General features: G+C 42.9%; 1 protein-coding gene across 3 annotated transcripts in view; it reads right to left on the reverse strand.

Moving 5' to 3' along the window:
- Window positions 1-2,767: 2,767 nt before the first annotated feature.
- DRAM1 (DNA damage regulated autophagy modulator 1) overlaps window positions 2,768-16,345 on the reverse strand; it is a 39,458-nt gene continuing 25,880 nt past the window's right edge. For all 3 annotated transcript variants that reach the window (XM_064590729.1, XM_064590730.1, XM_064590731.1), the window contains 4 exons: window positions 15,925-16,102; window positions 11,672-11,730; window positions 6,904-6,996; window positions 2,768-6,329 (listed from right to left, as the gene is read on the reverse strand). In XM_064590729.1, coding sequence (XP_064446799.1) covers window positions 6,295-6,329; window positions 6,904-6,996; window positions 11,672-11,730; window positions 15,925-16,102 — 365 coding nt within the window. In that variant the 3' untranslated portion in view covers window positions 2,768-6,294. The remainder of the gene's footprint in view (window positions 6,330-6,903; window positions 6,997-11,671; window positions 11,731-15,924; window positions 16,103-16,345) is intronic.

The raw sequence follows: 16,345 nt of genomic DNA on the forward strand, positions 1-16,345 counted from the left end.
AGGAAGGCTCAAAGCTGTCAGCACAGTATGTGATATTTGAGGTAGAAGTTAAAAGGGAAACATTATTAAATGTGTTTCTGCTTGTATTTTCATAAGAAGTGGATATCTGCACTATGGACTCTGAAAAACAAACTGAGGGTTCTAGAGGGGCGGGGGTGGGGGGATGGGTTAGCTTGGTGATGGGTATTAAAGAGGGCACATTCTGCATGGAGCGCTGGGTGTTATACGCAAACAATGAATCATGGAACACTACATCAAAAACTAATGATGTAATGTATGGTGATTAACATAATAAAATTTTTAAAAAGTGGGTATCTGCAAAAAGACGTGTATTGAGTAAATGTGGATAAAGGAAGAGTACAAAGGCTTTTCACAGAGTTCCTTTTTATATTGTTTTGATTTTTGAATCCCATGAATGCTATTACTGACTCAAAAAATTTAAAATAAGAACAAATGCGGGGCACCTGGGTGGCTCAGTTGGTTAAGCATCTGCCTTTGGCTCAGGTCATGATCCCGGGGTCCTGGGATCGAGCCCCGCATCGGGCTCCCCGCTCGGCGGGGAGCCTGCTTCTCCCTCTCCCACTCCCCCTGCTTGTGCTCCCTCTCTAGCTCTCTCTGTCAAATAAATAAATAAAATCTTTTAAAAAAATAAATAAATAAGAACAAATGCTTTGGAAAGTAAGGGCTGTGAGCGGGAGCAGCTGAATCCCCACTTATCTAGAAATTATCTTTCCACCCCAGCCCAGGGAGCCAGATAATAGCAGTTACTGTATTTGCATATCAGGGGAACTCTTGGGTGATTGTATCAGTCCGGGCTTCGACAGGGATATGCATGGGAAATCCTTCTCAAGTGTTACACGCCAACTAATGAATCGTTGAACACCATCAAAAACTAATGATGTACTATATGTTGGTTAACTGAACATAAAAAAAAAAAAAAAAGACAGGCTGTCAACCCCTGTAACTGCCGAGTCCAGAGGTGGAGCTGGCTTTGGGGATGAGGAGGGGTGGTCACAGAGCACTGCTCTTTGCTGAGGGACTGCCGAAGCTGGGGCTTACTAGGCATCTCATGGCACCCTGGCTCAAACCACAGAACAGACTTTGGTACCTCGTTTGGCATTTTTTAAGCATGGGTTTTGGAAGTCACAGCCACCCCCGAAATGAGTCTGGCATGCTGCTGCCCTTCCTTTTAGAAGATGAGTCTCCTGGGGGGTAACCAAGGAAAGTCAGAAGCTTCTCCTCCAGGGCTTGAGGCTGTGGTTGCTCTCTTATGCAACAGACAGGACGCAAATGCATGACATTCTGGCCTTGAGAATGCGGGGCGTTCAGAGCCAGACCAAGAATATGTGTGTGGGGAGACGGCTGGCCTTACGGGCTTGCCAGAATCAGGGAGTGGGAGAGAATGGGATACCACTTATCTTCCTCCCACTCCTCCTTCCTCATTCCAGAGCCCAAACACCAAACCAGTGTGTCTCCAACTGAGTAAAAAATGGGAACATGGGACAATGCCACATGCAAGGGATGTTAGGAAACCCAAACACAGCACAACACTGATGTACTTAATTTGGTTTATGAAATGCAATTTCTGTGGAATTCTCTGTTAGTGTTTTGAAAGAAAGAAAAAAGAAAGAAAAGAAAGAAAGAAAAAGAAAGAAAGGAAGGAAGGAAGGAAGGAAGGAAGGAAGGAAGGAAGGAAGGAAGGAAGGAAGGAAAAAGAAAGAAAGAGAAAAGACCCACTCGATTAGCAATCAGGAAAACAAGAGTCCCCGACTGGACTCCGTCGCCGGTCGGCAGCAGAACCTCTGGCACGTCCCTGAGCTTCTCTCTCTGTTTCTTCATCTGAAACATGTGATAAATAACTGCCTGACCAACCACACAGGGGTTAAATAAAAACACAAGAAGCTGGAAAAAGCGTAACTTTGAAGTTAACTGAAGGCATGTTTATTACCTAAATGGTTTACTTCTTTTAACCTGATAAGATTGTCAGCAAGTATAATTTGATTTACCCTGAAACAAGTTAGGTTGTCTTTCCTGGTGGTGGGGGGGCGGGGGGGGGTTATCTACTGCTTTGAGTCTGTCCCAGACCCATTCCCCATTCCTTTCTTCTGAGAAACAACTTTCACCCACCACCAGCCCCACATTTCGGACACTGCTGACCCCGCCCTGCTCCAGAGGGGGACACATGAAACAGGGCTGACTAATCAGAGCATCAGACCTCCCTGAGCGGGGATGGCCATGTGACCCAAGCCAGCCAATCAGAGACAATGAGCTTCAGCTCAAGGGCTTTTGTGCAACTCTGGAGGGGTCCCCTCTTTCCACTGGACAGGTTGTCACCCTCAGGCTTCTAGAAGCCATCTCACTCCCATCAGGGGAAAAACCTGCCTGCGAATGATGCCAATGGAGAGAAAAAGTAGAGCTAGGAGAAGGAGGGGGTTCTGCTACCACTTTTGGATCCAGCCATCCCTGAAGCCAACTCCACCCCTGGACTTGAGTCAATAGATGCCTCTTTCTTCCTCAACACATTTGAGTTGGATTTCTGGTGCCTTCACCTCTAAGAGTCTAGACTGATGCAAACTTCTGATACTAATGTTGGAATCTCTACAAAGATGAACCACTGAGCCCACATGCAAAGCTACAAGAATTAAGAAAACATAAGGTTTAAACTGTCTTTATGGGGGTCCAAGTGGAACTACAATTGTCTCCTGGGTATATAGACTTCATAGTAGTACTTAGTCGACATGTTGTAATTGAACTGAGACACAAAATAAAAAAAATAAAGAAATATTTCATTTTATTTTACTCTTTCAGCCGTGAGGTCCAAGGAAATGCAAGTTCATGGAAATTAGAAATAATACCGAAATGTGGATAAAACCAGCTTTAGAGGTTTCGTGGAATCAGTAGAATGTGATTGTCTGCAGTTATTTTTGGTGTTCTCAGTTTGCCAAGCCAGGTGTACCATTTTGTCTAGCCCATCTAACAATTTCGGTGGTAACTGTCCAGGTTGAAGAGAGTTGTCCTAGAGTGGTGAAGCCCAAACAACTGAAATGTTTACAGTACACAAAGCAAAACAGTCAACATTACTGGGTGATACAGTTCATTTATAATAGTATTATAAATGATACTATTCATTTATTGCTTCACTAGTAAGCAGTGTACCAGTGTAAATCTCATTATGCAGCACTACAAATATCCCTAGTCATGCCTTCCTCTGTTCATTCATTCATGCATTCAGTGATATTGATTAAGCACCTACTATGGACCAGGAGGCACCCTGGTAAACACTGGAGTTACAAAGTTAAAGATTAAGGCCCATACTCTGCCCTCAAGGAGATCCCAATCTATCTCGCAGAGAGATAAGGAAATGAAGAATGGCAATGCATCATGAGAAGTGCAGGGAAGAAAAGTCTGTTCCAAGTGAGTCCCAACCATGGATTCATTCTCCTACAGGTTCGTTGGCACAGCTAAGTGACACTTCTCCCCCCGTCTTCAGAATAAGGAATGCTTGACGTAGTTTCAATCAGTCTTCCACTTCCAGTGCTACTGTGAGGGGCCACAGCATTACAAGTTGCAACAGACTCAGACATGGTTATGGGGTTCTCACTGCTGAATGCACAGGGGACACAGTTTGTCATTGCAGAGGGGGCTGACTGCTTCATTCACTTGACAGATAGTTACTGAGGAGTCATGATGTGCTCCCCACTCCCAGATTCCCTCTCAGGCTGTCTAGGTGGGCTGCTCTGCCTTTGGCATACACCCTCAAGGTCTGCACCCACTTGGCCGGATGCAGATTTGTAGTCTGGAGGGTCTTCAAAGCAAAGCCTTCTCTTCAACTTTCAGATCTAAGCCTTAACATTTCAAGGTCCACTTCTTTTTTTTTTAATTTTTTTTTATTAACATGCAATGTATTATTTGTTTCAGAGGTACAGGTCTGTGATTCATCAGTCTTAACACAATTCACAGCGCTCAACATAGTACATACCCTCTCCAGTGTCCATCGCCCAGCCACCCCATCCCTGCCACCCCCTCCACTCCAGCAACACTCAGGTTGTTTCCTGAGATTAAGAGTCTCTTATGGTTTGTCTCTCTCTCTCGGGTTTCATCTTGTTTCATTTTTCCCTTCCTTCCCCTATGATCCTCTGTCTTGTTTCTTAAATTCCTCATATCAGTGAGATCATATGATACTTCTCTGATTGACTTATTTCGCTCAGCATAATACCCTCCAGTTCCATCCACGTCATTGCAAATGACAAGATTTCATTTTTTGATGGCTGCATACTATTCCATTGTGTATATATACCACATCTTCTTTATTCTTTCATCTGTTGATGGACATCTAGACTCTTTCCATAGTTTGGCAATTGTGGACATTGCTGCTATAAACATTGGGGTGCATGTGCCCCTTTGGATCACTGCATTTGTATCTTTGGGGTAAATACCCAGTAGTGCAATTGCTGGGTCATACGGTAGCTCTGTTTTCAACTTTTTGAGGAACCTCCATACTGTTTTCCAGAGTGGCTGCACCAGCTTGCATTCCCACCAACAGTGTAAGAGGGTTCTCCTTTCTCCACATCCTCGCCAACATCTGTTATTTCCTGACTTGTTAATTTTAGCCACTCTGACTGGTGTGAGGTGGTATCTCATTGAGGTTTTGATTTGGATTTCCCTGATGCCAAGCGACGTTGAGCACTTTTTCATGTGTCTGTTGGCCATTTGGATGTCTTCTTTGCAGAAATGTCTGTTCATGCCTTCTGCCCATTTCTTGATTGGATTATTTGTTCTTTGGGTGTTGAGTTTGATAAGTTCTTTATAGATTTTGGATACTAGCCTTTTATTTGATATGTCATTTGCAAATATCTTCTCCCATTCTGTCAGTTGTCTTTTGGTTTTGTTGACTGGTTCCTTTGCTGAGCAAAAGCTTTTTCTTGATGAAGTCCCAATAGTTCATTTTTGCCCTTGCTTCCCTTGCCTTTGGCGATGTTTCTAGGAAGAAGTTGCTGCGGCTGAGGTCAAAGAGGTTGCTGTCAAGGCCCACTTCTTGCTCTGGAAAAATTTGCTTTTCCTTTGTCATTTGTGCTTTGGGTGAGAAGGAGGAGTCTGTCGGTCATGCTTAATAAAGGACCGACTCCCATTTCATACAATGTGCAAACATCCAGCCACGGGCATTAAAAGAAGGAGTAAATAACCTGCACTCTGCACCCTCTCTTTCTCCTCTGTCTCAGACCTACATTCTCTTCCACAGGTTTAGTGGCAAGAAATGAATTTCAGATGTGAGTTTCAGCTTCTGAGTCAGACTGTATGTAGATCACTTTATGCCAGTGACAATAAAGGGTGGTTTTACTAATGGTCTTTTTAATGTTTTTCACAGATTGGCTTTTGCGGAGGTTTAGTATTAACCAAAGGTCTCTTTCCATAATCTTGCCTTCGACAAATGGTCCCTGAGATACTTTCCCTCCTTGCTTATCCAGCCAGGACAACAATCCGGAATCCAGTGTGGTTTTCCTTGTCAGGTGCTCACCTCCACTTTATCGTTGTTCTAAGGCTTTTTTAATCTGTTTTGCTGAATTCATCTCATCTGGAATTGGGCCCACTATGGAATGCCAGCTGGCAGCAAGGGTAAAAGCTGTGGCTCTGTGAGCAGGGAGGCCCCCAGGGGACGGAATTTAAAAACTGAGGTACTCTGTGTTCACTTAGAGTTAATGTGCATAGAGAGAGAGTCAGTAAGGCCTTTCGATAGAAGCATTTTGCTTAGTTCACTTAAAAATCAGAGTATCCTTGTTAGTGTTCATTTGTTACCTAAATCTTTATGATTGTTATAAATCAAACTTTATAAATGCTATCATGATATAAAATTAGACTGTTCATTCTCTAAAAATAAAATTTAAAAATGAATATGCCCTGATTTTACTTGTTAGTGAATTCCTCATTTAGTGTATTCCCACAAATCACTTACACACAAAGAAAACACAAAACAGAATCTGTGCAAAAATAAGAGCTCTCCATTTTCTGTAACACCTTCTCTTTTCCGTATGAATTTGTTCATGTAAAAAAAGTGTCTACTTGGAAAATTATAAAAACATTGCTACAATGCCGTATATGCTCTACATTCTCTAGGAAAACATACCTTTGGAAATAGTACAACTATTGGGAATTCTTAAAGAAATTCAAGTCGTGGACGTGCCGCAGATACATTCCACTCAGAGCAACATTGAAACCCTGTCTGTCCTCCCTACCACTTCCAGAAATTGTCTGCGACTCTCACTGAGTGAGATATCATTCTTCTTTCTTCAAACATCATCATTGATTTCTGTGGATATTCTTAGGGTGACACTCTATTAAAAACAAAAGAAAAAGGTTTCAAAGAAGGTAAACCAGTGCCAGCAACCAACTCCCCACAGCTCCGCACACACCCTTCCGAGATAACCTCACTACGGTTTCGGCAGAGTTTGAGTTGGGTCTGAAAGAATTTTCTTGGTTTTCTATATCCTTTTAGCTAAGAATTCACTTGTTTCAAAATGTATGATTTTCTCTGTTCTCAAACCTGATAAGGTCCCACCTACTCTCTGCCTTGGAAACATTTTTCAACAACAAACTTTTATTAAAAGGACATATTTCCTTTTACTTGGAACTAGTCAGCAAGGCCTCCTCAGAAAGCTAATAACCAGGATCTATGACTATGAGCAATAAGGGGGCAGAGAACATATGAAAATGTCATTGTTTGGGAGAGCTGTTAGAGATGCTTCCCTTAGGGAATAAACTAAACTGTATGATATTTACATATCTTTTCAAACACATAAGGGTAAAAAGATAGCGCTCTTACTTTTTTTAAGTGTAAGAAATGTTCTATGGCATTCTCCTAACCCTAACTGTCAGCAATTTATAACATATGAACCGGTAAATACCTACCTGGAAATCGTGGATGAATGTTAGGAAGTAAAAAATGAAACCAAAGGCCACTGTCCATTCGCAGATTGCACTCACTACGTGATATATATAATCCTAAAAGCAACAATAAAGAAACAGAATTTAGCGGAAATACATTCACTGTAGTGTATGTACTGAAATAAAAAGCTGGTCAGACCAGAGAGGAAAGTTGTCGGGTGAGCATAAGTCAACCCCTTGAGAAAACGCAGTGAGCAAGGCCAGGTGGATGAACATCAGGGCACCTGCCCAATGTGAACATGAACGCAATTATCCCAAAAGTTCTTCAGGCTCTCATGCACTCTGGTTTTAAGACTTAGTCTATGCACTTCAAAAAGGCAGAATAGGGGCACCTGGGTGGCTCAGTCATTAAGCGTCTGCCTTCGGCTCAGGTCATGATCCCAGGGTCCTGGGATCAAGCCCCACATCGGGCTCCCTGCTCAGCGGGGAGCCTGCTTCTCCCTCTTCCACTCCCCCTACTTGTGTTCTCTCTCTCACTGTGTCTCTCTCTGTCAAATAAATAAATAAAAAATCTTAAAAAAAAAAAAAAGGCAGAATAAGGGCCACAGAATGGCTGAGAATGGGAAGCAAATTTGGACTCAAGAGAAGAAAAAACTGGGGCGCCTGGGTAGCTCAGATGGCTAAGCATCTGCCTTAGCCTCAGGTCATGATCCCAGGGTCCTGGGATCGAACCCCACATCGAGCCCCACAATGGGCTCCTGGCTCAGCGGGGAGACTGCTTCTCCCTCTCCCTCTGCCTCTCTCCCTGCTCATGCTCTCTCTCTCTGTATCTCTGTCTCTCGAATGAATAAATAAAATCTTAAAAAAAGAGAGAGAGAGAGAAGAAAATCTTTCCACTCAAGGCGTGACTTGCTCTCCCACTGCTAGGAATCCCAAAGTTGAAATGCATGCTTAAAAAACATCGAGTCAGCTTGTGGGCCCTTATTAAAAAGAATGAGTGCTCGCACGCAGAGGACAATGGCTATCTCCACGGGTGTTGTGTTTCTCTGTTACTACAGAAAAGGTCCTATCGGAACACAGCCACAGAGCAAAAGCTAAGGAGACATCAATATGGTAACTTACCTTATTGGGGGCAGAGATGAGAGAATGGAAAGCAAGAGTGGAGGCTTTAATTGGGGGTTCCTCCTATGGAGGCCAGAGAATAAAAATAAATGGAACTGATGGCTGCAAAAAGAGAGGGAGGACGGGGAACCCACTCCTCATCAGCTCAATTCCATTTTCACCAAATGGGAAAATATAACCCCCGTGTTGCTCTGAGAGATTAAGAAAAAAGCCTGTGTGTGTGTGTGTGTGTGTGTGTGTGGTGTGATCTCTCCTGATTTTTAAATGCAGTAAATTACTGTAAAAGCATTTTTAAACACCATCCAAAGGTGGCCTGGGGGGCTTAGCCAGTTAGGTGTCTGACTCTTGATCTCAGCTCAAGTCTTGATCTCAGGGTTGAGAGTTCAAGCCCCGGTTGTGAGTTCCACGCTGGGTGTGGAACCTACTTAACTATAATAAAATAAACACTGAGTGCAAACTGCATGTCTGCATTCTGACTTGAGCCCACATGCCAGATTAGGCCTGTGGACTGTCATCAGTTCTCTGATTTCAAATAGTGACCTATTTTTTTTCAGACTTCACTCTGCTCTGCTATAGGTTACACGCATGAATACACAAATATGGTGGGCTGCAGGTTGGTTCCATGGTGACAGGTGCTTTCTCTGATACAGTTTTCATCCATGAAGATTTCACTGCGGTGCATCAAACTCTCACAGAGAGCACTCCTCACTCTCCCCATGCACGTTCATATCCATCCCTGTCCTCATCCAGCTCACACTAGGGAGAACCAGATCAGCCTACGCTGGAGGTAGAGAACTGAGGCCCCCACCTCCTTTTGGTGACCTTACCAGGAGATCCACCTCATCCTTTATCGTTCTCGGACAGTGAAGATGGCTTATAAAAATAGAAACAGAATTGGGGGAGGAAGATTTCTTTAGCGTATTTAATGAAAGCACACTGAACTAGGAGTGCAGACTCTTCCACTACACTTGTGGGAATGCAGGCAAAGCTCTAATCTCCTTGCCACATGACATGAGAGAATGATATTAGAATTCTCACCATCCCTAGCAAGTAAGTGAATGCACAGGAATGTGCTACACAAGCTCCAAGCACGCCACAGAAGTTTGGGGCAGTACCTAAGCCATTATTCCATTCAGTGAATTCATGTAAAGGGTTTTGTGTGCATTCATTGATACTGGGAACAGAAAGCAATACAAGAGCGGCATGGTAATTTATGGCGTGAGCAGAAAATGAGGTACTTTTCACATTTTTAAGATAGAAAATGAAATGAAAAACAATTTTTAATTGCCTGGGGGATATAGTCTGATGAATCCTTCCCAGCAGCTGGTTTTGTGTTTGATTTGTGGTGGAAGGTCTCCCTCCAGTGGCTGAACTGGTAAAGTACATCCAAAGCCACCTTGCTGTGAGGTCTCGCTTTCAGAAAGGACTTTTTTTTTTTAAACTTCTGCCTGGATCATTCTTTTCCTCACCCTCTTCAGTCTCGAGAGACTAAGGTGGTGAGGAAGAGAATGATCCCAGAGCGAGGAGGCAGAGGGAGAAGCGGACTCCCCGCTGAACAGGGAGCGGGAAGCAGGGCTGGATCCCAGGACACTAAGATCGTGACTTGAGCTGAAGGCAGATGCTTCACCGACTGAGCCACCCAGGTGCCCCTTCTCCGTAGTCTCCTGCAGGCTCCCATCACATGCCAGAATCCTGCCATGGAAAATCCCCTGATCCCACTGGCCCTCTAGCCACCATGTTATTTCTCCTCTTCCTCTCACCTCCAAACATTCATATAGCTGAATGAATGAACCACCCCTCTCACCATTTCTTTACACTCCTGCAATTGGCCTAAAGCCAACATTTTACTGAAACTGCTTTTTGGAAAAACATCAGTAACTACCCTGCCCCTTGAAAAACAAACTGCTGTTCTCCCACCAACTCCCCTCTCCTGGGCATCATTCATTCCCCATATGGCATCTAGATGAGCCACCACTATGCGTACCTCGTGGCATGAGTCCATCTCAATTCCAAACATTCAGTTCCAGGTGTTCTGATGTTTGGGCTGGAAATGCTCTGTGTCCTGATGGTTCCCAGTACCCCCACGGGTCTAGTCCCACAAGTAACTGGGCAGTTCTCCTTAATGTTTCACTATAGCCTCAGATTCAACAGTTCTAAACCCAAACCCACCCACCTTCCCCTCATGGAATCATTTATTCCTGTTTGGGACTCTGCTTCTCTCTGCTCACGGGGACAGATTCTTTGCTTCCCCCAAGATAACATCTGAAAGTCCTCTTTGATTCATGTCCTTCTATTCTCATGTCTGTCACTTGCCAACGCCCATGAATATTTCCCCTTCATACTTCTACCCTAGGCTAACCTTTTTTTTATTCACTTTTTTAAAGTTTTTAATTTTAATTTCTGTATAGTTAACATAGTGTTATATTAGTTTCAGGTGTACAACATCGTGATTCAACACTTCCATACATCACCTGGTGCTCATCACAGCAAGTGCCCTCCTTAATCCCCCTCACCTGTTTCACCCATCCCCCCCCACCCACTGTGCCTCCAATAACCATCAGTTTGTTCTCTATAATTAAGAGTCTGTTTCTTGGTTTGTCTCTCTCTTTCTCACTTTTTTTTCCTTTGTCCGTTTGTTTTGTTTCTTAAATTCCATATATATATGAGTAAAATCATATGTTTTTTGTCTTTCTCGGACTTATTCGCTTAGCATTATACTCGCTAGCTCCAACCATGTCGTTGCAAATGGCAAGATTTCATTCTTTTTATGGCTGAGTAATATTTCATTGTGTATATATACCACATCTTCTTTGTCCATTCATCTATGGATGGACATTTGGGCTACTTCCATCATTTGGCTATTGTAGATAATGCTGCAATAAACATAGGGGTGCATGTATCTCTTCGAATTAGTGTTTTTGTATTTTGGGGGTAAATACCCAGTACTGTGATGACTGGATCATATGCTAGTTCTATTTTTAACTTTTTGAGGAATCTCCATACTGTTTTCCACAGTGGAGGCACCAGTTTGCATTCCCACCACCAATGCACGAGGGTTCCTTTTTCTCCACATCCCCACCAACACTTGTTGTTTCTTGTGTTGTTGATTTTAGCCATTCTGACAGGTGTGAGGTGCTATCTCATCGTGGTTTTGATCTGCATTTCCCTGATGATGAGTGATGTTGAGCCCCCTAGGCCAATCCTGATTTGAAATCTAAACTAGAGAACTGCCTTCTCCCTGCCACCCTAACTCCAGGCTCTCTCCTCAGTCCTTCATCCCAGGGTTGCTTCTGAGTAATAGGTACCCGCTAATACTCTTTCAATGTACTTGCCTGTTCAAAAGGCTTCAAAAGCTTATTTGGGTCACCTACGTCGAGAAGGAGCCTCTCTGCCTACCTCTTGGAGCTTTGCACAAACTCCTCGCCCGCACAGATAGTTTATTCTCTAGTTCATCCTGAAACAAAAGCCCTCTGTGCTGGAGCGGGTCTCATCCTCTCTGCTCACCACTCCCCGCGTTCCTTGGACCTCCATACACCTTAATTCACAGCAGCCCCTACCATTAAGTGTCTGACCTCTTTTGATGAGGAAATTCAATTAGGAACTCAAAATTTTGAAAATAATCCCCAGGCACCAGGTTCAACAATCATATTGAAGATGAGTTAAATTTTACCTTTTCTTTGGGATTCCACTCCAGCTTGGTTATAGAAATTAATGAAGCACAGGCAATCACTAAAAAAGGGAAATCGTTAAGGAAGCTCCAAAAAAAATACAGGTATTTTAATGTTAAGACTATTCTTCTAATAATCATCACACGGTGTTAAAATGTTAATACCAACATTTCTGCAATCAGAAATGTTATGTCAGCTTCTTATAATCTCAAAGCTTAAGTTCAATTGTGATAGCATTTAAATTATAACATGGACTTATAGTCGTTCCATAGCAATACCTTTTCGGTTACGTATAGTCAAATTTTCTTCTGTGGCTCCATTTTGCTCCAATGTGCTTTTTAAATTTGGTCAAAATGACAGATGGGTACTTTTTACCTAAAATACTATTTTCCCTAAATAAAAGTATTGAATAAAAATACTCTTTCCCTAAAATCCTATTTTCAAGGCAACAGCTTTAAGGAAAAATTAACATTTATCATTAACAAGTATCAAAGCATCACAAACTACCAAGGTCCCTCTACAAAAACAAACTACAGATTCACACTACTGTCTTTAAAAAAACAGACTTATTCCATCAAGTCCTTGGGTATAAACGGAGTCCTTCCTTCCAGGCCTAAAGGGTTTACAAATCAAAGAGATACATCCTACCTCTGACCTTCAGGAATACCCAGAGAGGCCAAACAGTGCCAGGGACTGAGGCTAGAGCCTCCATGGGCTGTCTGCAAAAGAGCCATGACAGCCATTCTGATGGAGCTTATAAAGGCAAAAGAGAAAGCTAGAGATGAGATGATCTTAAAATGCTTTTGCAAACAGTTATGAATTCAAAGCTTTGAGTCAATGCCAAGTTTAGAACTTCCTCCGAATTCAGAGTCAGCACCTCCTCTCCCTGCCCTCCCTACCCCCCAATATTTTGCAATTCTTAACACTTCTTGGTTTCTCAAAATAAAAGATTCTCTGATCATGTCATTACCATATTTCTGTTTCTAATAGTTTAAAAGCCTCTTAACTCTTTGTTCTCGAGTCCTATCTTCTGTGCACCAGGTACCATGCTAGTGGGGAGGAAGGGGGAGACAGAAAACTCTGGCAAAACAGACTTGGTGTCAGCTCTTGGAAACATCACAGCCTTGTCAGATGAAGCCCAGGGAATGTGCTGCATTAAGACAGAAAAGAATAGGGCATGATGATGACTCAGAGGGAAAATTATGAATTCAGAGTGGAATGGGATTTTAGGGGTCAGGAAAGGCTTCACTGAGTTGAGCCTAATGTAAGTTGAGGCTTGAGGAGCTCTCTAGAGCAGCGTCACCCCGGAAATTAATGCCAGCCACATGTGTAATGTAAAATATTCTTTTTTTTTAAAGATTTTATTTATTTATTTGAGAGAGAGATAGCAAGAGCAGGAGCACAAGCAGGGGGAGTAGGAGAGGGAGAAGCAGGCTCCCACTGAGGGGCTCGATCCCAGGACCCTGGGATCATGACCTGAGCCGAAGGCAGACGCTCAACGACTGAGCCACCCAGGTGCCCCTGTAAAATGCTCTCCCATAGGCAGATAGCCTCTCCTCTGCTGCCCTACCCGCTTCTCCCTTCAATAAACTTCTATCTCCTTTAAAAAAAAAAATTCTACTATAGTAGCTACACTAAAAAAAAACTAAAAAGAACCAAATGAGGGGCGCCTGGCTGGCTCAGTCGGTAGAGCATGTGACTCTTGATCTCAGGATTGGGAGGTTGGGCCACATGTTGGGTGTAGAGGTTACTTAAAAATAAAATAGAACCAAATGAAATTAATTTTAATAATATATCTTATCTAACCCAATATATCAAAAATATTATCATTTCAACATGTACTAATATAAAGAATTAATAATGAGATATTTTACATTCTCCTTTTCTTCTTCTTAAATCTTTGAAATCAGTGTGGTTTTTATACTTAGCTGCATGTCTCCATGTGAACCAGCCACATTTCAAGTGCTCAGTAGCCCCATGTAGCCACACTGGACAGCTCAGCTCTAGAAAACAAGGTGGAGGAGGAGAATCCAGCCAGGGAGAACAGAATGGGCAAAAGCAGAGAACAGGAAACGGGCAAGTCCAGGGGAGACCATGTAAGAACGAGGTAAAAAATACAGGCAGTCTCATGGGGCACGTGGGTGGCTCAGTCTGTTAAGTGCTGACTCTGGGTTTCAGCTCAGGTCATGATCTCATGGGTCGTGAGGTCAAGTCCCACATGGGGCTCTGAGCACAGTGAGGAGTCTGAGATTCTCTCTCTCTCGCGAAAACAAGTAAATCAATAAAATCTTAAAAAAAATACTCAATAGGCAGTCTCAGGCTATGTGTCTCAAGCGAAGGAACCTGGGCTTTATGCTGTTAGTGATTTTGTGAAGGCTTTTGAAAGTGTTAGAAGCCAGGAGCAAAATGGATAGTCTCGCAGGGAGGGCCTAGAAGCAAGATCCTAGCAACTGCCTCATCTTTGCTTCAGTTTCTTCATTAGTCAAGTGAGGATGTTTCACAGAAATATTACAGTAAGAAGAGACAAGGGCATTTTAAAGATATTTTGAAATCTTTGGAAAGAAATATAAATACTATGCTAATGCTTAGGACAAAAGACCTTTCCATACGGATTAATTCATTCGAGTTGATTTAATACAGGGACATGACCTGTTTCTGCTTGGGGATGCAATCCCTTGGCATGGCTCCTAAGAATCACCTAGAAATGGGAGCTATTTGTATGTGAAACTCTTAGGCCTGAAATGCTTATTTTTGCTAAAATTCTCTCTGATTTTACTTTTTTTTTTTTTTTCTTGAGATTTTATTTATTTGCGAGAGAGACAATGAGAGACAGAGAACATGAGAGGAAGGAGGGTCACAGGGAGAAGCAGACTCTCTACCGAGCAGGGAGCCCGATGTGGGACTCGATCCCGGGACTCCAGGACCATGACCTGAGCTGAAGGCAGTCGCTCAACCAACTGAGCCACCCAGGCGCCCCAAATTCTCTCTGATTTTAACATCTAAAGATGTGCCTCTCAAGTTGGAAGCAAGCAAAGGTTTCCTACACCAAGAAACTTTGGCTTTAACACTACGAACATTGCTACTATAAATTTTACAACTAACACAAGCTAAAAGTTTTAAGTGGATATATTTGGAGAGAAACATGAGTGTCTTCAATCCATAAATAGGACAGGGAAATTGCGAAGGAACTATCTTTGTAACAAGGGTATGTATTTTGTTTAAATTTCTCAACAGAAGGATTTGCTTCCTCTGTGCTTAGAAATTTTGTAACTAAAAATTTCCTTCCCTAAGATGAAAAAAAAAAAAAAAAAACCAAAACCCAAAACCGTACTTAGGCTTCACATTTTGTATAGCTTCTGTTTTAAAAGAGAAATGCAAAACTTACTATTTAGAAGCACATGGTGCATTTTCACTCAAGCTTGCCCACTTTATACCACAACCCAATCCAGACTAAGAAAGTTTCTGCTAATAAAATAGTTGTTATTTTCCTACAGTCTGACAGGAATCACCATCTTTTGATGGCTCTGCAGTTTTTGTCTGATAGGACTGCAGACGGTATTTCGAAAGATGGGGAATTTTCCACATCTTAAAGACACAGCTTTTTTTTTTTCTGTTAAATACCTCTAGAAAGAGAGAAAGATCAAGCTTTCATTTCCTCTAAACCAGAACGCACAGGCATATAAATTGATACTTTCTTTTCACATTGTTGAATTAGAAAATGGAATGAGATTTCATTTTGCAACTGGAATCAGTGATAACAAGAGAAGGCTAAACGTATTTCAACTGCCTTAGAAATAAATGATAGAGCTTTTTAAAACCTCTCAACACAGACGGGTAAATCGAACCATCTAATGAATCATCAACGTGCAGGGTGAGGGCAGAGTACTGCCTCTTGGGACTTCACAGGGCTGTTACTTTAAGTACAGTATCAATATTTGGTGCCTTTGACCAAGCACTACAAAGAAAAATAAATATTTTCCCATTGCTTATGAAACTTTCCCTGTTGGAAGGAAAGTAAACAGACTAAAGTGTTTCGACATGTTTCCATTCTCCTTGCACACATTCCCCCCAAAGATTGTTTTGAGCTAACCAGACAATGTTGAGATATTTTCTTAACGACCTACACTTTTCTCCCAATCGTTCTCCTGAAGCACGTGGAAACCGGGCTGTTAACCTTTGCTTTTTTTCATACTCTTTTGGTGGAGTGGGAGAAGGGTCAAGCCTGTGAAGACTCTGACAAATGTGTAAAGGATACTGGGGACCACGGCTGCACAGGAAACAGCAGAGATGGCCAGCCGCACGTGGCATGTGGACAGGCTGTTCCACTGGGGACATGATTTGTAAGAGATGATGGACTGCAGGAGCGTGTAGACCACACCGCAGACAAAAGCCAAGAGGGCACCGCCATCGTGGACCACGGGGACAGCTAACTCCTAGAGAGAGAGTCACAAACAGCTGTTACTCCGCGTGAGTCTGCGCGAGTCTGCGCGCAGCAAGACCCACGCCCCCACCCACGCTGGGCTACTCAAAGCCACGGTCATCACAGGTGCACCCCCCACTCCTTGGAGAATGCAGTTGCCTGCAGAGGACTACCAAGAGAAATGCCTTCCAGACCCTAAAGTAAATGCTCTTAGTTGTTCCACAGCAAACGGGGGCACGCTGGACAGGGACAGAGG

The sequence above is a fragment of the Mirounga angustirostris genome, unplaced genomic scaffold (genome assembly GCF_029215605.1).
Source record: "Mirounga angustirostris isolate CCGP_5_RB_7025 unplaced genomic scaffold, mMirAng1.0.hap1 SCAF_5, whole genome shotgun sequence".
Lineage (NCBI taxonomy): Eukaryota > Metazoa > Chordata > Mammalia > Carnivora > Phocidae > Mirounga > Mirounga angustirostris.